A 26,138-nucleotide genomic window follows, 5' to 3' on the forward strand; every position below is an offset into this window, starting at 1 on the left:
GGTAATGATACATTCATGCATTTCAGAAAATTGGGTAAGAGTTCTGAAAGTTTTTTTTTCATCCTCAGCAGCATGACATACGGTTTGGCCATGATTTCGCCTTCCTCTGAAGCATCGTGTATGAACAACAGTAGCATGCATTACTTACGTCACGCTCATGCACACAGCTCTCTGCAAGTGACTCCTGAGAGCCAAAGCAAACTCTGAAACAGAGGCAAAGCAGTATAACCTTGGTGCCTACCCCCAACCAACCTTCTCTCTTCTGTAGTGTATCGCATGTAGCCTTGATGAGAGCAAAGATCTTAGCAGGTATGTCTGTATTATCTGACACATTTCCTCTGCTTCAGCATCTGAGGTTGTTGGGTCACGTGAAAAGGTTTCATGTGGAGATAGCTTACAGCATGGGAAAATCCTTCGCTTTAGCACCCACCAGTACATTTGCTGCATCACATGACGTGATCCAATGGCTGTCAAGTGTGGAGTTCCCCCAGTACGTTCCTACTCATTTACACTGTATTGTTGAAATAAATCCAGTTTCCTGTGCTCCAAACTTTTGCTAAGCGGTGGGTAGGACTCATTGGTTGGTAAGTTTTTCCACACTCCTGTTTATTTACATGTCCGTTGCTGCTTGCTGTCTGTTTTGCTGCTCAGAGCGGGCAGTCACTTCTCTTCCCATTGCCTGCAGAGTGCTGCAGCCAGAAGTTCTTCCCTTAGCCCCACACCTATCCTCAGAAATGACTGATAGGGGTTTGGCAGCACGCTTCTCCACCAGCAGCTGGGAGAGCCTCATGTAATAAGAACACAAAGTGCATTCACTGAGTTATTCCCCGAAAATCATAAATCATTCTCCTACTGTCTGTGCTTGCTTGCTAAGGGAAAAAAATGCTACAAGATCAACCCACTACTGTCCAACATTGTACCAAGAAAAATCAGCCTCAGCAGGTTGCCAGGATTTGTTCGAATTAGACATTTTTATAAAAAGCTACATACATTTCTTTTTTCATATGTTGTACAGAATGCTGATTGTTTAGAGAAGGCAGTAATTTATATTTTCTTGTTTCAGCTGAGTTTTTTCCCAGATGAGTTTTTCTCCTGATTAACTGCAATTCACTAGTAAAGTGTTTATGCCTTTCTTATATTTATTATCTGTTAAATATTGAATGCTAAATTTGAAATGCTGCACCTGGGAAAATATGTAAGTACTGTATGATACAAAGTTCTGTTTAATCAGAAGTGTGCAAAATTTATTTGATCCTGTAAAACATGATGTTTAGCACATGAAACAACCAAATACAGATTTCAGGTGTACTAAACTTCAGTGACTAAACTTCTACAAGTTTGGTGGGGACTGAGGACAATCAAAGCTTTAAAGATTAGAGATGAATCAACTCAGGTGTCAAGGCAGTTGAGTTAAACACACAAATATTACGGTTATGTGGGATGAGAGATTATAATTGTGGCATTTAACTAGGACAGTGATGCGGGATGACAACAACAGACAGAGTCCATATCTTATAACAAATTATTTCAGAGATGGAACAGACTTTTTGCAACATGGTAGTCTTTGTACTAAACAACATTTGTATTAAAGAGCTCATACTCTATATAGTCGGTAAAACATAAGTAAAATGGATTAAGGACTAGCTACCATACTTCCACAGATAATTGTTAAAGAAACTCCAATATATGAAGGGGGTATTAGTAGAATTCCACAGGTATTGGTATTACGACCAACACTAGTATCTTTCTTTGATATGGAATTAAAGATAAACTTAGTTCTAGCATAATTTCTTAATTAAATGAGAGCAGAAGAGTTACATATAACACAGACACACATTAAATACTTGAACTATAGCCACATTTTGTGGCAGGAAAGCTGACAAGCTGAGGTGTACTTTAATTTCCAAAACTCCCACCATCCATATGGGGATACAGCTAAACCATGCAGCAGCTCCTTTCTGGCCTGCACAGCTGAGTTTCTTCTTGGGAAAACCAGGATGTGAATTGGAGGGAATCACAAATGGCCAGGGCTCTTTTTGATATAGAGTTCAGCCATTACCAGATGTAGAGGAATCCTCTGTAGTTGCCAGAATATTTGAGACACAACTGAGATAAGCTTAGTCCATTTAAATATGTATACTGGAAAAGCAAGTTTTACACTGAGGAAAAAAGGAGGAATACACCTTTGATAGCTAAGATCCCTTTAAGGGATCAAGGGCCCCAGTGAGCAAAAACATGAGCTCTCTTGCAAAGAACAGAGCAAAAGGAGCGTTAGACAACTTAGGCCTTGGATGATAGGAAGGCCTTTGTGCAGGAGAAGGGAACATTTCCTCTGCATGTAGGACTAATGCGAGTACTACATACAGCTCTTGTATTCACCTTTATTAAATTATATTAAACGATTTCAAAACATGTACAAAAGAACTATAAAAGTAAAGTGAGATACTGAAACTTACTGAGATTTATGAAACGGAACAAGGAAATGTATGTCCAAGGTATTTACTTGCATCATGCTGTACATGTGTTGATACATAGAAACTGCCCTAATACTCAGAGAAGTAATAATGAGCATCTTCATTGGTGAAAAATAAAAATAAAGGTGTGATACTTCTGTTACACGAGAAGGTTTGGATTGTTTGCTAGAGTTGCTTTCAACTGGTAATAAAGTGCAAGGTTAAACTGTGATATTATAACCATGGTAGTAAGCATCAACTAAGTAAGTAAATTTGGTTGAATTAACTTGTGTAGCTGATAGAAAACGTATCTTGATGCATTAATTTTTCTGGTTCAGAAATGATTAGAGACTAAATATGAAAACAAGACAATGTCAGTGGTAAAAGGCACATTTAAGGGCATCCAGTCTTAATACCCTGAGAATTTTTGATGTTGTACCACTTTTGGGGGGATGCATTAAGCTAAAACTCTCAGTCAGATCTGACAGTCAATAACTTTGAAAGGCTCGATCTATTTAATTCAGCAAGAAGACGGTGCATAAGTATTTTTATGGAGAGAAACTACCCAATATAAAGTACACTTATTTCACTGGATGGCTGAATAGATTGAAATTAGAAATTATGCAAAACAAAAGAAGAGCAGTTAACCACTGAAACTACCAATAACACAGTAAAGTCTCCAATTTTTAAAGCCTGGATCCCTTTCTAGAAGATACACGTGCAGCAAATGCAAGCTGTTTTGCTGTGTGTAGGGATAAACAGTTATAATGCTACAGTAATGTACTATATACTTGATAAGACTCAATGGTCTGTTGGTGCTTTCGGGACTCGTGAGCAATGAATGTGTGAGTCTCTTCAGAACAGAAAGGTAGTTAAGATTAGGGGTTAGTTTTAAGATGTCTTTCTTTGTCTTCTTTTAAAATAAATTAGGTTAGAAAAGTTTTAACCCAGCAAATTATTCGTATCCCATTACTGTTACTATAGCATAGGATATTGAGGCTTTCATTTCTACGTTATTGTTTTCATGAAAGTAGCCTGGTTGATAGTACTGCAAAGGAAAAAGACCAAGCCAAACAAACTTGAGACTCTAACAATGCTAAGAGAGAGCTTTCATCAGTCAGCATATTGTTTAAAACAACTTTATATTAAGTGAAATAACATATTAAGGGAAATGTAAATATACATGAATATATGAATGTTCTAACACAAGTAATAATAGTATCGCATTTAAAACTTTGCTTTCCTAAGCTAACAATATATAGGCAGTTTAACATTTTCCACAGTAAATACTCAATTTGCTTAAATCTTCATTTTATATTCAGGAGTAAAGATAAATCTAAATTATTCAAGACAACAACTCACATGAAAAGCTACTTCCATAGAACAGATAAATGCTACAGGTTATGCCCAGTCAGAACTATTACTTCAAGTGTAAGAATAGAGAAAGTACTGTAAATTCCTCAAATGCCAAGCACAGAATAAAAAGGCAAAGAAAAATGTCTACTGTTCACTACTATTTTAACAAGAATTTTTAATAGGTCATCATTTATGTCAAGAATCATCTTACTGAACATTAAGCACTTAGATGTTAGATGGCTAGTACTAGTTAGTTAAGATCCTCTACACAGTAACTTCCTCTTTAATCACCTGTAATGCATTCCTGTTTCTAGAGGGTGAGTTGTTCCACTTTAAAAGCTGTCCAGATGTAGTACTCTCTTTACCTACTCATTCCTCTTTGCTAACATATATTAGACCAGTTGAAGTCAGATTATTTGAAGCCCAGTTCTGAGCACACTTTTTCCTAAGCCTTTTATAGCTGGACAGCCTATGTGCTCCTTGTCCCTCATGCTAGGACATCCTGGCAGATAGAGGGCAAACAGACTGTAACATCTTCTATACGAATTTCCCACACAGCAAAATACAGGCCATTGGAGCTTTCAGAGTTTCTTAGTAGGTTGCAATAATAAGGGATGTGGATAAAAGATCTGGAGTTTTGGTATCTCAAGAATGCAAATATACACTGACACTAATTTCTCTGTAGGAAAAACAATCACAGAATCATAGAATCATAGAACCTAAATCTTCAGAGATCTAATCAACTAAAAAGGAACTCCTCAAATCTTATTTGGTTGACTTCAGATGGCTTTTTAGATAAAATTGGGACATATTTTGAAAACACCTGGAAACATTAGTAACTTTCTTCCCGAACAGCCTTTGGCTACAGTAAAAAAAGGCAAAGTTATTCCAAAGCATTACAGATTGAGCACAGCCTAGTTTAGGCCACAGAATGAAAGGCAGAAAAACTTTAAAAAGAAAGAAATCATTGAGCCCTGGCCCAGCTATCAGGCTATTTACTATTTGTAGTATTTTCAGAAAAAAAGCTCCTCAGTCTGGAAAAGATTACCCACATTGTAGCTTTGTTAGGTTTGTTTTATATGCTACTTTGTAACCCCACTGCTCCAAGACACTTTCTTAGTTCTGCTGCCTTCTTCTCCAACTGCTGAATGTTCCAGTGCCATTGTCTTTTATTTGAATGGAGTTTGTTCAGTTGGCAATGCAAACGTTTCAGAATAGCATCATATCTTTTATTCTGTACCTAATAAAATGGAATAAAATTCACTTCAAAATTTCTTTCAAGTAAAACTATTTACAGAGGTGGGTTCAGCTCACCTAACTCTGTCTAAGTATAGATTCTGACATTTGACCAAATTGTTCCATGTTCAATTTATAACTGCTGAAGAGACACAGACATCTAGGAAGCAATTCATCTGACTTATTTCAGATATCTGCTTTAGGACAACATGAATTGTGCCTCTCTTTCCCACTAAGGGAGAGAAAAGCTCTGTCCCACTAAGAGCTTAAGTGAAGTGTTCAGTGTGGGTATCTGCTCTGTAGATGTCTAAAATTTAACAAAGTAAATCCCACCCAAAGAGTCAGCATGTCACAGCTGTGGCAACACTCTGTACATGGACGATTTCAGGCTCTAGAGTGAGAGGTGAGAAAGGAAGAAATTTTCATTCTTTGACAAGTGTATTTGGGTACAAATTAGAAGACAAATGAGGTAACCTAGATGGCTGTAGTAGCATCTTCACTGTTGCACTGCACTTAAAAAGGTATGTTTTTCTTAGAAAGGCAATACTGTGGCAAGGCAGTACTGTATCAATTTTGCCCTGATTGTTGCCCTATGTGAAGAATGGCTGCTGCAGACAACCCTCTGAGGATCTGCATTCTGAACTGTAAAAGCATGAAAAATTCAGTATAATAAAAATGGAAATAATGGGTATTCACTTAATAAAAATTTGGGCTTGCTTACCCTAGTTTGAATGGCATATGAGTGGTAGTGTGTAACTATTCTTGTGTCTGCTTATTGAAACATTATTACACTGTATTTAACATACACATGATGGTGTACAGCTGCACGAGAACTACAGCATTGCCAGTGACGTCCTTGCTGCCTAAATTTCTGCTACCTAAGTCTTGCTGCCTAAATTTCACATATAACTAACTCCCTCCCTCACTAATGTTTTATAAATTCAGCCCAGGATACAGTTGGCTTTCTGGGCTGCGAGCACACATTGCCGGCTCACATCCAATTTTTCATCTACCAGTACCCCCAAGTCCTTCTCCACAGGGCTGCTTTCAATCAATTCATCACCCAGTCTGTCTTGATATTGGGGATTGCCCCCACCCAGATGCAGGACCTTGCACTTGGCCTTGTTGAACTCCACAAGGTTATAGAGGCCAGATACTTTTGGCCCATACAGTGCTAGAAGCTGAAAATCCATGCAATATGTAAAAGTCCTACGACAAGCGCTGAAGTCTTGAGGTGGGGTCAGTCTGCAGAATAAGACACCTAGCTTTAGAGGTGTATGTGTGATCTATATGGCTACATTCCTGTTTTGATCAATAGAAATCTAGCCAATGCAAACTATAAAGCCTAGAAAGACCAGATTATGCAGCTCACCGTACTGTAACCACCTACATATGGCCAACGGAATTGATCTCTAGAATACATCATCAACTGCGCTGACTACACCTCCAGTGATTACAGTGGGAACCTGTTTGACTCATGTAGTCACCTGCATTCAAACAACCACGTTTCGACCACAGTTGACAGTCTGTAGCTGAATCCCACCGCTGCAGCTCAATGGAACCTCATTCCTGTGTCTAGTATCTCACTTTCTTCCCATGCTTGGTTTGCATATTCTTTCCTGAGTGCTGCTGAGGACTGCTGAGTATTAATGTCTCTGCCTGTCCATTGTCAGTTTTTATATTAAAAATCGGATTGTTTTCCAGAGAGCTCTTAATAGAAAATAATACCCGGAAAGATTCCATTTTTAAACCTGCTTCTTTCTGAGACAAAAAGATCGTATAATCCAAACAACTGAAGAACAGGTTAACCTTCACCATTTAATTAAATTGATTTTGATAACAGAACAAAACATTATTTTTAGGCTGCCTCAATTCACTTTGGGTTTAGAGAACTTTCTTAGAAGGATGTTGCCTTGATAATAAAATATTTTCTCAGATGCTGAATAGCATAGACCTATTCTAAAGTGGCTGTGTTTTGCTTTTCAGTTTAAAAATTCTCTGCTGTTCCCTATCACATGAAAAATGATTCTTTTTTCCTCCTACATTTTACAATGGGCACTAGAGCTAACCTTAGATCAGTTAATCTTTATATTATCAAGCTTTGCTCATTAAATTTTGTGGCATTTATTTGAACTAACAAGATAAATGATGTGAAACTTCCAAAGTAAAAACTATCTAGACATCCAAAGTATTTTAGTAAGGAACAAAATGTAAAATATAGTTCAATTTTTTTATAAAGAGAAGGTTTTAGCTATTTATCAGAATTTTATCTTGGCAGCTAATTAGGAGCTGCTGTGTTATCCCTAATTTAATGTCAGCTCAAATTAGGGAGATTCATGGGAAGTCCATTTTCTTGGTGCAACTGATTCTCCCATTGATGAGTTATCAGGAACCATGAGACAAGTCATGAATAATCAAGTCAGCAGTGAAATTTAAAGTATTTCAAAATTATTACAGAAATAAAAAAAATGTGCATTTTGCTTTACTACCATTCGGTGACCTCTTTCTTTTCAGAACATCATTCCAAAAGTTCACAGCCAAACTCCTTCTTAAAAGACTTAAGAATTAATTTCAATTTTTCTCATGATAGCAATTAAGTGCCGAATTTTAGAAAGACTATCAGTATCAAGAATTTAAGATAGCATGGTTACTGTATATACTTGAATAATGTATGGCCAGCAACAGCATATAAAGTACTTCAGCCTTCATTTGCACTATCTACATTCTGCCAGAACTGTAATTACATTTTATTCAAATGACTCACCTCAATTTCTTTTCTAAGCTTAGCATGCATTTTTTTCTCTTCTTCCAGCAAATCTGTTTTTTTATTGATGAACTCTTTCAACGTTGTGATTTCCCTTTTCAAAAGTGTAATTTCTTCCTACAGATGTAAGTCAAGATACAGAAATCCCCTCCTTAAAAAGTTGCACAGTAAATCTATTAAGCTTATCAAAAATGTCACATTTTAAGTCTCACTTCATTAATAGAGACAAGATAAAGATCTATAACAATTTCACATTAAAATAATTAATAATAATTAATTTAATAATAATTTAAGAAGTGTAATTATTAATTAAAATAATTTATAACATGGCTTTAGATACTTAAGAAGATATACTCTTGATCTGAAATATGCAACCAACTACAACAGTACAAGAATTTGAACTCATTTTGGAGGTCTTAATTTTGTTTAAAATATAACTTATTGCAAAATCAAAGAATATTTCATGTAATATTTGAGATAGATTTTTCTTTCTCATAGGGAAATACAATGTTTGTGAGTCTTTATTTATCAGTATTTAAAGATTTGCTTGTACAACTACATTTTCATCAATTTACGTGAATAGAGTAACAGCAGATTTTCAATAATGCAAGTTGCATCTGAGTTGAAATCTGTGACCCCCATTTCAACTTCATACTTGTCTTTGCTCATATAGTGGTAAAGTTTTGTGGTGAAAAATTTCTACATGGTAGTTTTTAATAAGTATTGCAATTGGGGTCAAGTAAAAACAACAGTGTTAGACTAGAATACCAAAACAAATATATTTTTCCTCTCTCCTTCTATCACCGTCTCATCAAATCTACCTCCTGTTGGCAAATAGCTCAACTGTAGTTTGTTACCTGACAGCAAAGTTAAAAGAATACTGTGGTCTTACACGAAAAATGTAACAACATGGCAATGTTCCACAGAATTCTGAAAAGTGTCCATGTGAGTTTATCCAACAACCCAAAGAAGCCCACAAATAGTTTGGAAATGATATAGTTTAATTTACAGCTCCGTAATGTTTTTCATAGCTGAGTTCATTTGATCATATAGAATGAACCTGACTTTTACAATAATATACAGATAACAACGACTGATTTTTTTTTCACTGCGTACTTCAATTAATGTAGCATTATAAATTATCTATATTCCCCATAGTCAGTCCCTCATGAACCGTAAACATATTAGACAAAATAATCATATTAGCTAAACTATGCCAAAATTATTTCACACAAAAGGAAAAGAATCAAAGAGGAAATATAGTACCTGCACTTGTTTTATAACAGATCCTTCTGGATTCTGGAGATCATGCATTAACTCCTCTTTCATTGCCTTTAATTCTTTAACAACAGCTTTCTTTTTAGCAAGCTCAAGCATAACTGGCATTTTACTTTCCATCTCCCAAACGAGGTGTTTATGAGCCTTTATTTTTTCCCGATATTCATTATTTCTTGCAAATGTCATCTCAAACTCTTCTTGTACTGTTTCTGCATCACGCCTCAGCTTTAAATTTTCAGAATATAGGGTTCTGACTTGGGCCTCCAGATTTTCACAGTGATATTTTGTCACTTCTATGGCATCATCTTGCAGATATATTTCCCTTTCTGTTGTCTTCGTTTCTAACAGAATAGAATCCATTTCTTTTTCTAGTTCCTGAAACTTTGCCTGTAAAATATTTCAGTGTTCATTAAGAATATTTTTTGAGAGGATACTAGGTATCTAGTTAAACACTGTGATTTATATTTATTCAACAGTCGTCTTTTCACTTGTTTAATGTGGCTTGAATGGAAGATAATTAGAGTTCCATTTCCTAAAGCCATCACCTTAGAGGCACAATGCAGGAATACAATCTTAGACTTCTCCCCTTAGATTGAGTCTAAAATATGAAATAAAGTATCCTTGAAATTACTTTAAATTCCTCGTATTTGCAAGATACATAGGATGTGACAGATCAAACTCAATCCTAATGTTTGTTTAGAGCTGAAATCTGGTTAAGTCCTAATCAGACTAAAAATAACTAATGATGCCAAAAATCACTTACAAACCCCCAAACACAAAGATGGGTGTTTGGGGTGATGGAGCTTAATTAGCCTGTTCTACTGAAGTTTTTAATCCTGCCATCATCACAGTAGTATTTGAGAGCAGGATTAACCCCAGCTATTTTTAACCCCCTAAGAAATACGCATCTAGTCCTAAGAAGGCCTCTACATCTTCTCACTGATGAGAAGTGAACAACTCCAGAAAACAGTACTTAGACACCTCATAAGAAATCATAGAATCATTTAGGTTGGAAAAGACCTTTAAGATCACCGAGTCCCACCATAAACTGAACACTGCCAAGCCCACCACTAAACCATGTCCCTAAGTGCCAAGTCTACACATAAATCTAAGACGGGGGGGCTGAATTGTTGCCTCAGAAATGTTCCTCTCTTTGACGACTACCGAGGGAGCCTAGATGACTAATACAGGCTTAACATCTGACTTGTAGGTGATGTAAGCTAGCTATGACGAATCCTATCCAAAGTAACAGCCAACAGTAGTGCATTAAGTGAGAGAATTAGCATCGTGATTTATGTCACCTATTATCTTTTCCCTAATGGAAGCATTACGGGTGCTATGAAATCTCTTACTCAATGTCTTGAACAGATTAAAACATTATTAACTGTTAAGAACAAAAAGTTTCTGTGTAACTTTTAATTTGGAAATCTTGGGCTACAGTTTTAGCAGGATTTGTATCACTGCCAGCCACCATTTACTGAGGACAGGAAAGCAAAAATCTTAACAGCAAAGATCTTCAATTTTGGAAAGGAAAGTATTGTTTTCCGTGTCTTCTGTGACACGCACACATGGGAATAGATGTCAAGATGAAAAAGCAGTTCTGCATTCTGACTTTAAGTTCCTAATTATGTAACTTTGCTGTTCTGCTAACATTAATGTTTGTATGGAATTTCCTAGGGTTTGGGCTTTTTTGAAAGAAAAAGTGTGGAAGACGAAGAAAATAAATGAGCTAACTTAATTACCTAGAGCTCTAAAGTTCTTTGGGTTTTTTTGAAAACAGATACCCTTGTTTAAATTGTTTGATCACAAATTAATTGTTGCAGCATCATCATACTATATTATGGGATGGTATATAATTAGGAGAAAGCTTCTTGCAAGGTGTGGCCAGTCAATTGACATTCCTAAGCAATAAAAGTTTTCACTGCTCCTTCAGAGAAGTTATCTTTGTACAAAATTTTAAAGCTCAGTTATTTTAGTTGTAGGGCTATTCACATGTTATAACTGGAACTCTACTATTTCCGTTTGCATTCTCCCATGCTCAAAAATGCCTGAATGCTATTGTGTCTTTCCTCAGAATTAAATGTGTCTCAATAGAAATTTGATCTCAAAGGTTAAATAATAATTGAAAGCTTAATAATGTCTGTGAGAGACTAGAACAGAAATGATTACATAGTCTTCACGAAAACTACATGTATCCAGTGTTCTACAAAATATTACCAAACAAAACCAGTATTTAATGACTATTTAGGACACCCACTTCAAACATAGAGAAAAAAGTATTTTGTATGAAAAAGATGCCAAGAAAAAATTATAGAGTCTGGTGAAAATCTGCCAAAAAAACTTTTTTTTCATTAATTTCTCAGGAAACCACTACGAAAAATTCTAAGAGTTCTACCTTTGTATTGAGTTTTTGTGGGTTTGCTATCTCAGTGTTTTTTGGGGTTTGGTTTGTTTTCGGTTTTTCCAAATAAAAGCTTCTGCTATAACCAGCTCTAATGAAGTCTTAGCTATGTTGCAGCCTTACAAATAACAATACACATAACAGTTTTGGCTAAGCCTAAATGCCACACATAGGAACAGAACAGCTGCCTTACACTTAAATGCAAATACCCAGAAAAAATGAAGTGCCATCAGCTTCTCTTGTTCCTAGGAATAATTCCTCATCTAATGAAAAAAATTAAATGAATTAAGCTACTCCAAACAAGGCTTATTACCTGCAATTGGAAAAGAACTGTTCTGCTTTTTTCTATCTCTGATGCTTGTGAATGCTGCTGCTCTGCAACTTGTTTTACAACTTCAGTTAGTGATGGAGAATTTGGCTTGGTCATTTTAGGCAAAAGTGCAGAACTGTAAGGACATAAAAAAAGAAGTGAATTGTTTTACCACCATTCTATTTAATTGCTAACTGTTAATGAAAGATAACAATATTAAGGCCTTTCCTATGGGATCAGAGATCAATACATTATTTCATTTGGTTCATTTTTTATTAACAAGAACAGGTTACTGAAGGGTAGATGCTCAAAGCAAATGATCAAGAATTACAACCCTTTCACGCAGAGTTTTATAAAATATAGTATTGCAATGTTCTTCTGGCTTCTCCACAGGTCAGATCCTCAGTTTGTGAATATAGTCGTAGCTCTTAAAAGCATCTTAAGACCATCTAAAATGCATGAGAGCATGCTCTCATATTTAGCTTGAATATTTATGTTATTGCAGTTACCATACCACAACTGGCTAGTATATTAACTATTAAACTACCCTTAATGTAAGATAAACAATGTTGAGAAAGCTGTCACATTGACAATCACACACTAGGACCACTGTAAAGATCCCCCCACCTGATTAGAAAATATTTAGCGCTATTTTTGTATCATTTCCGATTGAATAAATTAATGAAGAAAACCTGTATTGTTATATAAAGTAACGTCAAACTCTGAAGAAAACGCAATGAGTCTGGCACAAGTGTATCTTCAGGCCCAATATATTAAATGGCACTCAGATGACCCACGAACTGTGCCTGAAGGTTGGTCGCCTTAACTAGGAAACCGCATCTATCATTTGATGTTTAGAGCTGTTGCAACGGTTGTCCCGGCACCCCTCACTTCTCCCTTCTATCCTACTCAGGCACTCCGCACCCCCCACCACCGAGCAGGCCTGCCTCTGCGGCACACATCCCAAACCCCCAAAGGGACTGAAAGGGAGAACAGAGCAGAGCCAGGCGCCCCGCCACGACGAGCCCACCTCCTTTCGCTACCAACCCCGCCGCCGCTGGGCGAGAAGGAGGGCGAGGTGGGCGAGTAGAGCGAGCAGCGCCGGCCACCCCCTCACTCACCGCGCCCCCTCAGGGGGGGAAGCTGCCCCGCCCCGCCCCTTCCCGCCCAAACCGCGGCCCGCCAAGGGCCGGGGAGCGTCGGCCAAGGGCCAGCCCCGCAGCGCGGCGTGCGGGGCTTAGGGAGCGTCGGAGAAATTCAGCGAGGGAAGGCGAGCGGCGGAGGCGGCGTGAGGGGAAGGCGGCAGTTAGCGGCGGCCAAGGGGCACAGAGAGGCGGGAGAGGGCCGGGGCGCGGGGGAGGCTCTCCCCGGCGGCAGGCGGAGGAAGAACGGAGGGAGTAACTCATCCTGTCAGAAAGGGGTGGGTGCTGCGCGGTGGGGCCTGCAAGGGCAGCGCGGCCTGGCTCGCCCTGTGGCTGAGGCAGTTTTGCTTAGCTGTTTTTCGCTTCTGAGTTCCCTGAGTGACCTAATTCATCCCATTAAACTGCATTTTCCGTCATAATTTGTTAGCATTTGATATACACTGCAGAGAACATAAGTTTTGCTGAGCACCATCGGGTTACGAGGAATAAGAAAGGTGGCCCAGTTTCTCCTGCTCTACAGCGTGCCCTGTTTTATAGCCACGGACTTGTCTCCTGGCCACTCGTATTCCTCTGACCTCCAGGTTAAGGAATTTTAACCCTAAATCCCACAATTTCTATAATGTAATTGCTCATCTCTGCATGTGATCTGTTTATTTTGTCCCTTTTTTGAAATGGCAGAAGCTGAATATAATACTTCAACCAGAGACTTAACATCAATTTGTCATTTTTCAATATTGTTTTGTATCCTGGATATTTTCTGATCCTTTTTCAGAATGCTGTACCAAAAATAACCCCAGTAATTATTTTTCTTAGTCTGGTTGAAGGAAAGATAATGGTTGTGTTGGGCTCTCTCTCCCATCAAGTCCCCCTGTTAATTTTTAATGATCTAGTTCAGACACATTTGACAGTGGGGTGGAAAGCCTCAGAGATAACTGATTTCTGCAAACTTCATGAAAATAGGTGTCTGGGTGGGGAAGTACAAGATACCCACATTGGTTCCCTTTGGGAGGAGGATTTTTGGGAGCCAGGAGGATTCAGCTCTCATACCTCTGCCCAGTGTGTGCTGGAAGGACAAGCAGGAAGGGGAATGGTGGGGAACTCCCAAGGTGTGTTCTGGACCTGGCAGAAATGTCGGTTTACTGGAGCTGAAGGGAAGGGAGGAACAGGGGACATAAGACAGCAATTCACAGGAAATCTGATTTTACTAATTCCTCTGTTCATGAAAAAATTACTTTTTTTTTTTTGTCCTTTAGTTGTCATATACTTACCTGTCATAACTGATTTTAGCACAGCTGAGAAAATATATTTATTATCATATGATTCTTGGACAAAGCCTGATACAAATCCCTAATTCCTCCACTTGCCTTTTGAACTTTGACCTTTGCATTTTCCTGTCAAAACATTCAGACTTTTTTACAGAGCTCTGCGAAATTTCTGACTGCTCCGAGGAGAAATCGGCATCCTCATTTCGGGCCTGTGGCCCTGAAGCCTGACCTCTCGTAACCTCTCTATCTGGGTCCTTCTGAACATACTTTTTCTTGACTGACTGCCAAATTCTTCAATGGAACGTGCAGTTACAGCTCAAAAAAGGAAACTTCTTCGGTCTGCACAAGTTTTCCTTAAACTTCTTCGTGTTCTTGTTCTCTTTTGATGTGCTGTACGTTTCTGAATCTGTTGGAGGTTGTGCAAAGCTGATGCATTGGAACATATGATTACAGCAGCGAGTTACATGGCAGGGTTAATGCTGCTTCCGGGTTTAATGCTACCCAGGCACTTAATCATGTAGGTGCCTTTCAGTACAGTTTGTTATTTCCTGACAGCAGCAAAGCAGGGTCTCATCATAAAGAAGAAATACAGGTTCCCACTCCAGTCTTGCCTAGAATAGGAATTTCCATCTTGTACACATCAGTTGCAAGACTGACAGCGAGAACTGAGATATATAAAGCTTGTAATGTGTGTTTATATCAGATGATATCTTTCAAGAGTTTAAAAGGATTGTCTACCTGTGTAAGTAAATTCCTCTGTTTTAAGCTTAAGAGTTTGTTTATGAAAACTGCATGTACTTCAATGTTTTCATTGTAAGTGCTGATTTCAGTTTCTTCAACCTTGCCTAAATACCCCTAAGTTAAAAGAGGCAGAATGTTTTCTTTTAATCCAGTTTAAGAGGTTTTTATGTATTTCTTTTTTTTTCCATTTTTTTGTCTTTGCTGCTGTTGAAATTTTATTACAAATGTTCTCTTATCCCTGTTAATTTGGGTGGCTTAAATGACCTGTTTTCTTTCTCTGGGCATCTCTTTCTGGCAGATGTTAAATATTTCTTGGCTTTTTAATTTTCCCAAAACAATGTCAGTTCTCTCAGTTTCTGTAAGAATATAAGGTGACCAGTAGGATTCAAAGGTGCAGGAAATTGCCAGCAATCTTGTCTTGACCAACAGTGAGCTTTTAGAATTAGATTTCTGGGGTTTTTGGAAGTTGCTTTTTGGATCTTTTTTCTACCCTGAGCTGCCTCTTTTCTGCAGCCTGGTTTTATTTCCTTCATTGTTTCTTCTCTGTATTCACTTCGCCTTTCTCCTTTTCACTCTTGTTAACCTCCTCACCTCTCCTCTCTTCTCGTTATCTATCATTTTCTTTGATTTTTTTTTTCTTGATGTCTGTGCAAGAGAATCTTTTTACCCTCCAAATGATTTTGCTGACAGAGTTTCAGAGAGTGAGCAAAACAGCTAATGGGTGGCCTTGGCTTCAAGCTTGTGCAAGTATTTGCCTTGCATTGTGTATTGAAATGAGCAACTCCTTAATAAACGCACTTAATCTTTCCTGATGCGGTTACATGCAGTGAGACTTTCTGTGGAACTCTGGGACTGTAGAGCATGTTACTTTACTTAAAACCTGAGTAACTGTGAATGCATCTCTCATAAGCTAAAGCATTGCTGTGCTTAGCAAGCCTGTATTTTGAGAAGGGTTTTGTTTGGGGGACTTAGAAAGCAGTCAAAAAACTTTATTACGACTCTAAGCAAATTTACTTCGGACACCACTGACCTCAGTAAGACTCTGTGATGCAAAACTGGAAGGATACGAGGGTGAATCAGCCCCATTGTTTCTTTTTGTACATCCCAATAATTGCCCCTGTGGACTTTTTGCAATGCACACACAACTTAATAACAATATAGGCAATTACCTCTCCCTCCACAAACACTTCCCGTCTACCCTTTCTCTGGTGGTATTTTTTGGGGAAGTATGAGGACAGCAATGAACTCTACTTGCCTTCCACTACTGACATATCTGAAGTGGAACAATAATCTTGTTTTTCCACTACACCCTTCTGTTGTACTGTCTTTGCTGGAGCCATTTGCTATACCTAGATTGGGATCACGCCATATTCTTACAGGCCTCCCACAGAGAGCGTCAGGGTAGGGAAGGAAATATCCTGATTTCCCAAGTTGTGGTCTTTGACACAAGTCTGTTTCGACACTGTTTTCTTAGCAAGCTGTGTTCTCTAAAATCTGTAATCAGCTGTGTGTAAATAATACTTTGAGCAAAATCAAGAGTCATAAATTCCTGGGCAGATACTTTTATCTGCTGTCACATTTTGATACTTTTAGTTCACCTGTTTTGATAGTCAGTAATTAATCTTTGTAAGCATTCAACTCGCAGAAAGGAAAACATCATTTTAAGTCAGGATTATTTTTCTTCCAGTCTGGGGGAAAGAACAATGAAGAAAATACAGAATGTTTTCTGTAAAACCTACCCTGAATAAATGATCCATTAAAACCAGAAAGGTCTTTGACCTCTCATTTGAGTGTAGAAACTCTGGGAATTCACTGTCAACCATAAAATGCCGAGGAGGACACCAAGTCCCCCATAGTGATAGACCTCAATTACACACAGAAGCGGTATTTTTGCAGGAGAATGAACTGCTGTGAAGCCAGAGCATGCATGTAGTTACAGGAGAATGAGGGCTTGGGGCAGGAAAATAGTTCCAGGCATTATCTGATACGGTTAGTTCTGGTAGCTGAGCATTGATTTCAAAGACTTAAAAAGATTCTCAAGTCCTTTGTTCCTGCAAAGATATTAATTTTCCTGCAAAGGAATTAATATTGATGCACGATTTGTTACTGTGCAAAAAAAATGGTGGTGTTAAGGAATTCTCTAAATTATTATGGGGCCTTACAACTGGTGAAAAAGCTGCATGTGTTCCTCCTAGATCAAGCACGGTGCTTAGTCACGAAATCTGAATAGCCGTGTGTTCAAGGTTCCCAAAGCAAAGGGATCTAGTCTTTTGTTCCAGGCCTCTGGAGGCTTGCACCAGAAACTGAAAAATTATCACAGAGACAGAGAAAAGAAAAGAAGACACTTCTAGAGGATATGTAAAATAGGCTTTCATAGCAACAGACAGAGGAAGAGACAGATGGACAAGTTTCAACAGGTAGGCAGCCTAGCTGGGCTTGGATCAACAACGTCCAGAAAAGGGGAAAAAAAAAAAACCCACACCAAAACTAGAATTACACCATGGGCCACAAGACAAGCTGTGAACTACAGGATGATTTTGGATAAGCTTAATGTGTCTCGAATTCAGAGCAAAGAGTGCAGCTACCATAGTGAAAAAACTGAGGCAGGAAGTTGTGCATAGTATTATATTATTTTCATTCAGTTCTGTGTGCTTCTCGCGTTGCTAGATAAAGTTTTAGTAACCAGTGCTGAGTTCCTGTGCATGTTGAAAAGAACTGTGCGGATCATGTGCTCCTCCACACAGAAGTCAGAAATTAGCAAGTCAGTACTTTTGGTAACGCAAAAGGGAGAAGTGCAAAAAGTCCTGTGAAGGCCTGTGGGAAAGATCCTGTGCTCACAGCCCAGCACCCCTACTGCCAGGAGAGGCAGCAGACCTGAGCTCCAGCTCAGCCATAAGTGTGTAAAATGCCTCCAAAAAAATGGTTACAGAAACTCCTCCAGTCCCAGCAAGCTGAGGGACCTCTGTATTTGGTTCCCCTCATGGGAGCTGGAGGAGGGCCCAACAGTCAGAGGTCAAAGATATCCATTAGGCTAATGTGGGTTAATTGATCCAATGAATCTGATGTTATGTACTAACCTTTTATCATCCCTGACCTGGGAAAAACCTGAGGTAGGCGGAGTGGCAGGGGAATACCTAAATACTTAATTAAATACATAATAATTCCTATTTCCGCTACTTTTCTTTTGCTGCAATTTCTTTTGATGCAGTGAGGAAATCCTAAGACGTTAATTACTGCTATGCCACCTTCTCTACACAGTGTCACTGAATGCATTGCCTTAATAACATAATTCTGTGTTTGGACTAATGATGTTATCTTGTCTTTTTGTTTGGTTTTCATGTTTTGTTACTGACTACTTGGCAGTTGTAGGAATCTTTAAATAACCTGGAATATGGTGGAAGCAGTACTGATAGATCTGTTCAGCCTACCAGCCAACTTGCAGAACGACATCCAAGGATTACTACGTAACACGCTGGAAACTGTTGAGAAATGCTTTTCCATCCCTGCTCCATTTGTGTATGTCATGTGTTGCAAGAGGCAGGGGAGTGAAAGGAACGGTGAACAAGAATCCTTGCTTCCAGCTCTGACAGATTTTCAGAGTCTGAAGAAAAGACTGGAGGTGGTACATGCTCTGACTACAGCTGCTGCTTTGTACACCATCAAACAAAGACTGGATGAAAAAGACCTAAGCATCATTAAAGTTATTCTCCCTACCTTAAGAAAAGACTTAATGAAAGTATATATAGACCATCTCTTTACAGCAGTCTACCACTTTGAATTTGAGGATTTACAGTTGGCATCTGATTGTGAAAACCTACAGATAGCTGAGCCTCAGAGTGAAGAGCAAACACTTCCTACACAGGACGTGGCGCTTATCCGAAGTGAGATTCAGATGTACTTGGAAAGCCTGCCGAGCCTGAAAGGGGAGCTCACCATCCTCAGATCTTCCCTGATCCCAGGTAAAGAGAATCCCAGCTAATAGATTTTACAGAGACTGTTCCCAAGCATACTTCTTCGAGGGAATTGCAAAGTGGGTAGTATTTGGAAACGTCTTCAGGCAGGAAATAACTCTATATGATGTTGCAATGGTGTATCATGTCTATAAAGAGGAGAGAGTGTCAAGAGAGATACAGCAAAAAACTGGGAAGCTTGTTCCAGGCCTGGGGCATGATCAGAGGAAAGAGAGGCCCAGGTTTAGTGAAAGCATTATTGCAGACAGTGAAATCTCCTCCCCTCTGTGTGGGAATTACACACTTTGAGAGTTACCATCATCTTCTGGAAAGGCAGGACAGGAGTTTCTCCTGGTCCGCAGCCTCACGAATGCCTGGTTAATCAGACTGATGTCTCAGTGTCCCTGCCATGGCACAACCCAGTTTACTGCAGCATGTCTCTCAAGTGGAGTGATTATAGGGTCTCATGATTCAGAGGATTCAGGGGAAAGCTGAGAGGTTTGCTACTGCCAAAATTTGGAACTCTTTCCCTAAAAATATGTCTGAAATGATTCAGAGCCTGAAAGGAACAGGAGTTACTTAAAGCCATCTTTGCTTTCATTGTGCTTCAAGTTTTTGACTGTGACTTTGAAAGGATCACACTAGATGAAAGAGATTTTGAATTTTTGAGATTTTTGAACTCTGATTATGCCACTAAGCTTGTCAGCTATTAAGATAGCAAAAATACCAGTTGTGAGACTATCTTTCTGTGTTCAACTTTGCCATGCAGACCTCCTTTCCCCCGTCACCCCCAAAAGCAGTGATTGCATTTGGTGCATGAGGCCACGATAAATAATCCGCACTGTAAAACCAGAGGGTTTTTCAATAATGCTAGAAATTTTCAGTGCTTTCAGTGTATTTTAGAAAGGTGTTTGAGATTCTGTGAAGTCTTGAGGACTAGTACTTCATTTGCCAAAAAAGCTTGGGAGATCCCACCTTATAACATTTGTTTAAAAATCTACTCTCGTTTTCATCAGTGAGTTACCTCTTCTCTAGGGTTTGCACCACAACTCTGCAAAAAGTCAGGCTAAATCTGCCAGGACTCCTTCTTGCTCAAACGCCTCTACCTTGGCCTCAGAAGATTATGATTATGAGCAAGAAGGAAACTTAGAATCCTTAAATTTAAATGCCACAGCTAAATACGAGGTAAAGTAATACTCAACTTGATTGGCTGATTACAGGTCTCTTCAGTATAAAACCATGTTATATCTGGACTGGTCTTGTGTTGAAAGAAATTTTTTGTTGTCTTTTTTGCCTTGCCAGATGCTATCTTCCTGCATGGCTTCACCACAAGGACAGGTGGCATCTCCTACATACCAAGTCTAAGCTCCTGCAATCTCTTCAGCAGTTGCAAGCGGAGGGACCCACAAGTTGTTGTTAAAGAAAATCTCCGCAGGCTAGCGAATGCTGCAGGTTTTAACCCAGACACTTTTCACAGAGTCAAGGTATCTTATCAAACAATGGATTTATGTAAATGGGTCAGATCTTCCTTTGTGTATCACTGGCTAAAACTGTAGGCATTATTCTTATCTTTCTCAGCAAGAACTTGTGAGAAACAGGACAATTAAAACATTCATGCTGGCAGTTTATCTGTGGGAATAACCATCCAAACTATCAGCCATTTGGCACTATATGGAGAAGCAGCACTGTTTCTTCCAAGTATATTCTGACATTTAACTTACCACAGAGTAGAATAATCAGATAAATGATAAGAGCAGTTTCTCTTAAAAGAAATATACACCACCACTTTGATGGTGACTTTCTACTGATACATCTGCATGGCATTTGAACAAGGGAGTGCCTGATTTCCATGCGTAAGCGGTTGGTACAGAAGAGTGTTTCATGCCAAAGAAAAATCCTTGCATTAGTCAGAACTGGGTTTTTTTGCTGCCATATCACTGTCCATGTTCTGATTTTGTCTTGACAGATTGATCATGCTAATGCTGTGTGTGTTATGGGAAAGACAGAGCCTGACAGCTATGATGGAATAGTTACAAATCAGAAAGGTGTTACAATAGCAGCTCCAGGGGCTGATTGCATACCTGTGCTGTTTGCTGATCCTGTCAGAAAAGCCTGCGGTGCCGCTCATTCTGGTAAGAATTTTAAATCATGGAGATCAAAATAACTAGGAGACCACTGGAAAGGGACTAAGGATTACAAATTGGCAACCAAAGGAGCACTGAGTGAGAATGAGTAAATGCAAGATCACATAACAATAGAGACCCTGACCTGTTAAGTTTGTATCCTGCAAAAACAAGATTAGTCTTGAGAATAGTTTGTTTCCCAAGCTATGTATTTTTTTAAATTTTGTAACTGTAATAATTATTATTTATGTATTTATACATTTATTTTTTCTGATCTGGTAGCCAAAACAAAATAATTTTTTTTGGTGGTCTGTCTGACTTCATATGTAAAAAATAGCTATAAAGACAATGCCCCCAACAATCATTTTGGATCAGAAGAAATATTTGTCTCGCTCAAACCAAATGAAAATAAAACTGAAGCAGGGATGGTTAGCACAACCTGGGGTTATGTCTGACTTCAGAAAATGTCCCAACTGTTAGGCTAGAATACATATCCTGTGGTGATATTTTCCTGCTGGGACTGTTTCATTTTATAAAACAGTCTGTATTTATGAGGTCAAGGAGAATGCACAGCTGAGAGTTTCTCCTCAGCTTTGATGCTAGTACACCCCTTAATATGGTAGGAAGTTTCACCTCTGCCTAGAACTTGTGAGTAGCACCTAATTCATACAATTCTTCATGCATTCAATAAATAAGCCAAAATAAATTCAAATTTTTGAGTCATCATAAGACAATCAAAACTTTGACTTTCCTTCAATAAAGTTGTTGTGCCACCCTCCCCCCCCCACCCCCCGCCCCAGCAAGCTTAGGTTAGAGAAAGTGAGAGGAATAAGAATTGCAGCATGTCTGTCTGGGAGGAGAGGGGAATGTTGTAGGTTTTAATGGGGAGAAGGGATGGAGATAATTTTATCCACTCTTGAAAGTTTTAAGAGTTTTACATTGTAAGTGTTCAAACCTAATTATTGTAAAATATTTAAGTATGTAGTTGCTCCTTTCTCTGCTGCCTCTTCATTTATCTAGTCCCTGACACACCACACTGTTCCCCCAACCCACATCCCTGCCTTCTCCAAGTATACCTCCTGGCTCTAGCCTGAACTACTTTCCATCTCTCAAGTTTTGGCCTTCATTCCCACATCACAGTCCTTGCCAGGCTTCCAACTACCTTTTCCTAAATCCTTTCATAGAATCATAGAATCGTCAAGGTTGGAAAAGACCCTTAAGATCATCGAGTCCAACCGTTAACCTGTCACTGCCAAGTCCATCTATACCATGTCTTTGAGCACCGTATCTATCCGTTCTTTAAATACCTCCAGGGATGGAGACTCTGCCACTTCCCTGGGCAGCCTTTCCTTCTTGTCCGACCCCACCTCAGTTCAGTTTAACTTGCACACATGTTGCTATGTACACGAATAAAGACAATTAGGTATAAGGTCATCTCAGTCTTTGGATGTAGAAAAGCAGAGGAAAAGTTATTAGCATGTTCTGTCCTTTGGTATGACGCACTCCCTGCGCAATGCAAAGACTTCCTGGGACTCAAACTGAGATATGAGAACTCAAAGCTGGGCTTTCTTCTATCTATTCCAACAATGCCGAAGTGCAAAGCTTGGCTTTCTTCTACCTATTCCAAACAATGCCTCTAGTTTGAGCCTCTTTTTTTTTCCTAAAATAACACTAAAAACATTTTCAGCATATTATAAAAATACACTTCCGACTCTGACATATTTCTGTTGTCATACTCCCATTTAGATGTTTCAAGCACAGAGGAGCTGTAAGGTATGCTCTAGTTGCCCAAACCAGGACGCTGGGAAAAAGGAATTCTGGAATCCTAATCTAAACTCTTCTCTCTAGTTTCCATCTCCACAAAATGATGATATCAGCAAACTGACAGTTGTTAATGTGTTGAGTTGTTTTTTTTTTAAAAGACAATTATTTATTATTAGATATAATGATTTATTTTTAGATATAAATATATCTATTCATTTGTACCTTTAATAATAGCTTATATTTTAGCTACTATAAGATTAAAGAGACAATTTATACAATTTTTTTATCAACCTCTAATTTCTTACAGGATGGAAAGGCACATTGTTAGGAGTTTCTATGGCCACAGTAAATGCTATGGTATCTGAATATGGCTGTAATGTGAAAGATATCCTTGTGGTGCTGGGCCCGTCCGTAGGACCTTGCTGCTACAAACTTCCTCATGAATCAGCTAAAGAATTTCACAGAATTGATCCAAAATGTGTGAGACTATTTGACTCTGCAAGTCCTTATATTGATATTAGAAGAGCAACACGGTAAGCCTACTAAGTGCATTTCCATGACATATACTTTTTTTTTTTTGTGCTGAGCAGACTCAGCGCAAAAGAACAAAAGGCTAATTCCACATTAGTTATCAATAATTATACTGATATTTTATTATCCAGCATTATTATGGTGAGGGTCCTCACCATTTTAAAGTACTCTCTAGTACTTTGCAGATCAACAAATGATACCTTTGAATGAATGATAATCTGCTCACCTTTGCTGGGTTTCAATTATTATTTCTCTGTTATACTTTTAGTTTATGGATTATAGACAAATGTTCAAATTAAATATGGTTTTATTGGTTGCAGAAAAGCAATTGTTTTAGTCTAATACTGGAAAAAAGAAAAAAAAGAAAAGCAGTAAAAGTCCCAACCACACTATTGGCACGGTTTGTTCAATTGGTACTTGAAGTGCTGTCTGAATGTCTTAAGGAATGCGAGGATGTACAAAAAAATATTGTTTTCTGTTTCTCTTTCTTTAAGGATTCTTCTTGAGCGTGGTGGGATTCTTCCTGAGAACATCCAAGATGATTCTGTCACAGACCAGAACCAAAATATCACTTTCTGTACTGCATGCCACCCTGATAAATTTTACTCTCACTTCCGTGATGGCACTAACTTCGGGACACAGATTGGCTTCATATCAATCAAAGACTGAGATAGTATCTCTTACTCTCCAGTAGTATTTAGACAATAAGTCTGGTACATTGCCTGGCATCCTGCTCTCCTCACAGAAGTTCTTCCTTTCACAAACTTGAAATAGGGAATTTACAGGTCTTGAGATTCTCTTCCTTCTTCCCTTCCTTGCCATTCTGAGGCAAGAAGAAATGTGTAGGGTGTGGGGCCAATAATTCCGGTGTGAGACGGGGTCTAAAGGAAACAAGGACAACCCACACCAGTGACAAAGCCCTTCTGCAAAACCAGGTGCAAGCTCCCATTGTCTTGCCTTCTTGATCAAATATATCCCAGAAACCTCACTGTCTTAAGGTGGTGAAAGCACAAAAACCCAAAGTGTTCGTTAGCTTCTGAATGAAGTTAAGTATGACATTACTGACATAGGAAGGGAAGCCTGTATTGCACATTAACTGTTTGAGAACACCCAACTTCGGTAGTTTCAGCTGAAGGTTAGCCTTATGGAATTGTGTGCCTAGGGTTGTTTTTCTTCTTTGGATTAGTTTAACGAAGAGCTCCAAAACATTTACAGGACTTTTCCTATGGAAAATAACTTGAAAGTGAGAAGCAAGCAAGATCCTCTGGGGCAGACATGGAAAATATATGAACCCTCACCATTCTGTATTTTTTGATTGTAGAAAAAGTAGGACTAAGACTCTTAATATGATATGACATGTATGTTAGTATTTCCTTAGGACTTTTTCTTTAAACTATTGGTGCTCTGCTAATGTCCATTGAGAAAGTCTCAGCAGTGCCCAGTTATTTAATAAATATCTAAAAAGGGCACTGAATTTAGCCTCAGTTAATTTAGCATCAGTTAATTTTACTCACCGATAGCTGACTTATCTGTCTTGTTAAGCAAGTTCTAAGTGTGCACTGTTTTCTTTTGGCCGCATAAAATTTGCCTCTAGATGTTGCAATAGATGTGATAGTTCCTGACACACAGACAGTGAAAGCTTCCTAATAGTTCCATCCAACAGCCAAGTCTAAACCAATGCTGACTGTAGCTTGCAGAGTTGCCAAGCACAAGCTTTGGGATAACTGCCCACATGACGTATTTTCTATTTTGAATTCAACCATCTTTACCAATTCTAGACTTTTATGTCCACTAGAGGTCAGTGCTGGCTCACGCTGCACGTCCATCCCTGGCTGCACTGTATGTATGGGTTTTCAAACCATGCATTTTGCAAAGCACTGTACAGCATACGCTGCTACTTTTGCTTATATAATCATCTGCCAGGTTATTCTGGTATCTGTGCTTGAAGAGTAATCTATTTCTCATTTTGTTGGGCTGTGATTCAGAGCTGACCAAATTAGAACTTTCCTTGTCCTCTGGGAGAACAGACTTTTTAAAAACCTTTCTTTTACCTGTGAATGGTATTTATTTCTCAGAGAAGAGCCTGGTTCTGAGCACGTTACCCTCTGACTGTAACCATCTACCAAAAAAATACTTCTTCCAACTCTCCTTCTTTAGAAACATTATTCCTCTTCTGCTGTAGCACTGCAGTCCTTGACAATAAAAATTCTTACATTTTCAGTTACCTTTTAAAAACCTCACCATTGCTTTCATCATTCTTGGTTTCTTTTGTAACTTCACTGGGGTGATGTTCACAGCTGGGTTCAAACTCGAGGTTCAGGTTCCAACAGGGGCAACACTCACACTCCTCAACTTAATGCTGCCGAGCATGTTACCACACAGTAGCTAATAGTGTGTATGGTATGTATAGGTATATGCATGTATATGTATTTGACTTATTCCAAATATAGGATAATATAATTATGTGGACACTGACAGGCTTATCTTGCTGAACTAGGTAAAAAAACCCAACAACCTACCTTCACCTTTTAGTTCTGTCCCTTTGCCCTGGCATGTAAGTGTGAACCACTTCATGGTCCCTGAGTGACGTAGCAGTGAAGTGAGTAAGGTGTCTTTCCTTCTGCTGTTTCTGCTGTGGGGGCAGTAGCACCACGCAATCATCAGTGCCTGCACCTGAAGCTCAGCCAAAGCTTGTCTGTCAGTGCCCTTCGCTTAACCCTCTTCCCTTGTGGATTAAGAGCATGCTGTCAAAAGCAGCTGAGTTACTCAGTCTTGCAAGGTACTGCTTGACAGCTGAAGCATCAGAGGTGCCCATGTGCCTGCT

At 38.8% G+C, this 26,138-nt stretch overlaps 2 protein-coding genes across 7 annotated transcripts; one reads left to right on the forward strand and one right to left on the reverse strand.

The window, feature by feature from the left end:
• Positions 1 to 3,578: 3,578 nt before the first annotated feature.
• CCDC122 (coiled-coil domain containing 122) lies at positions 3,579 to 12,940 on the reverse strand. The gene is made up of 5 exons (XM_087758276.1): positions 12,920 to 12,940; positions 11,802 to 11,934; positions 9,076 to 9,474; positions 7,810 to 7,926; positions 3,579 to 5,049 (listed from the first exon to the last, which is right to left on the reverse strand). Exons 2-5 carry the CDS (start codon positions 11,913 to 11,915, stop codon positions 4,885 to 4,887), a joined length of 795 nt encoding a protein of 264 aa, XP_087614402.1. The 5' UTR covers positions 11,916 to 11,934; positions 12,920 to 12,940; the 3' UTR covers positions 3,579 to 4,884.
• Positions 12,941 to 13,058: 118 nt separating this feature from the next.
• LACC1 (laccase domain multifunctional purine nucleosidase 1) lies at positions 13,059 to 25,554 on the forward strand. Of its 6 annotated transcripts, none has more exons than XM_087758996.1 (7): positions 13,099 to 13,218; positions 14,360 to 14,947; positions 18,310 to 18,905; positions 20,199 to 20,380; positions 20,863 to 21,028; positions 23,091 to 23,316; positions 23,809 to 25,554. In XM_087758996.1, exons 3-7 carry the CDS (start codon positions 18,338 to 18,340, stop codon positions 23,981 to 23,983), a joined length of 1,317 nt encoding a protein of 438 aa, XP_087615122.1. In that variant the 5' UTR covers positions 13,099 to 13,218; positions 14,360 to 14,947; positions 18,310 to 18,337; the 3' UTR covers positions 23,984 to 25,554. The 6 variants fall into 6 exon arrangements, with proteins under 6 accessions (XP_087615127.1, XP_087615122.1, XP_087615123.1 ...); XM_087759000.1 differs by lacking the exon at positions 14,360 to 14,947 and adding an exon at positions 17,226 to 17,363 and having other exon boundaries at positions 13,149 to 13,218; XM_087759001.1 differs by lacking the exons at positions 13,099 to 13,218; positions 14,360 to 14,947 and adding an exon at positions 13,059 to 13,086.
• Positions 25,555 to 26,138: the final 584 nt, after the last annotated feature.

Source organism: Nipponia nippon, unplaced genomic scaffold (genome assembly GCF_047370975.1).
Source record: "Nipponia nippon isolate SJK-2023a ecotype South Korea unplaced genomic scaffold, ASM4737097v1 scaffold_2, whole genome shotgun sequence".
NCBI classification, from domain to species: domain Eukaryota; kingdom Metazoa; phylum Chordata; class Aves; order Pelecaniformes; family Threskiornithidae; genus Nipponia; species Nipponia nippon.

Coding starts and splice junctions, on each gene's coding strand:
- LACC1 (XM_087759001.1), top strand. CDS start 18,338: ATGGTGGAAGCAGTACTGATAGATCTGTTCAGCCTACCAGCCAACTTG. Junction 18,906..20,198: donor CAGATCTTCCCTGATCCCAG/GTAAAGAGAATC, acceptor TTGCCTTGCCAG/ATGCTATCTTCCTGCATGGC. Junction 23,317..23,808: donor GATATTAGAAGAGCAACACG/GTAAGCCTACTA, acceptor TCTTTCTTTAAG/GATTCTTCTTGAGCGTGGTG.
- CCDC122 (XM_087758276.1), bottom strand. CDS start 11,915: ATGACCAAGCCAAATTCTCCATCACTAACTGAAGTTGTAAAACAAGTT. Junction 9,475..11,801: donor CAGTTCTTTTCCAATTGCAG/GTAATAAGCCTT, acceptor AATATTTTACAG/GCAAAGTTTCAGGAACTAGA. Junction 5,050..7,809: donor AGCTTAGAAAAGAAATTGAG/GTGAGTCATTTG, acceptor CCATTTTATTAG/GTACAGAATAAAAGATATGA.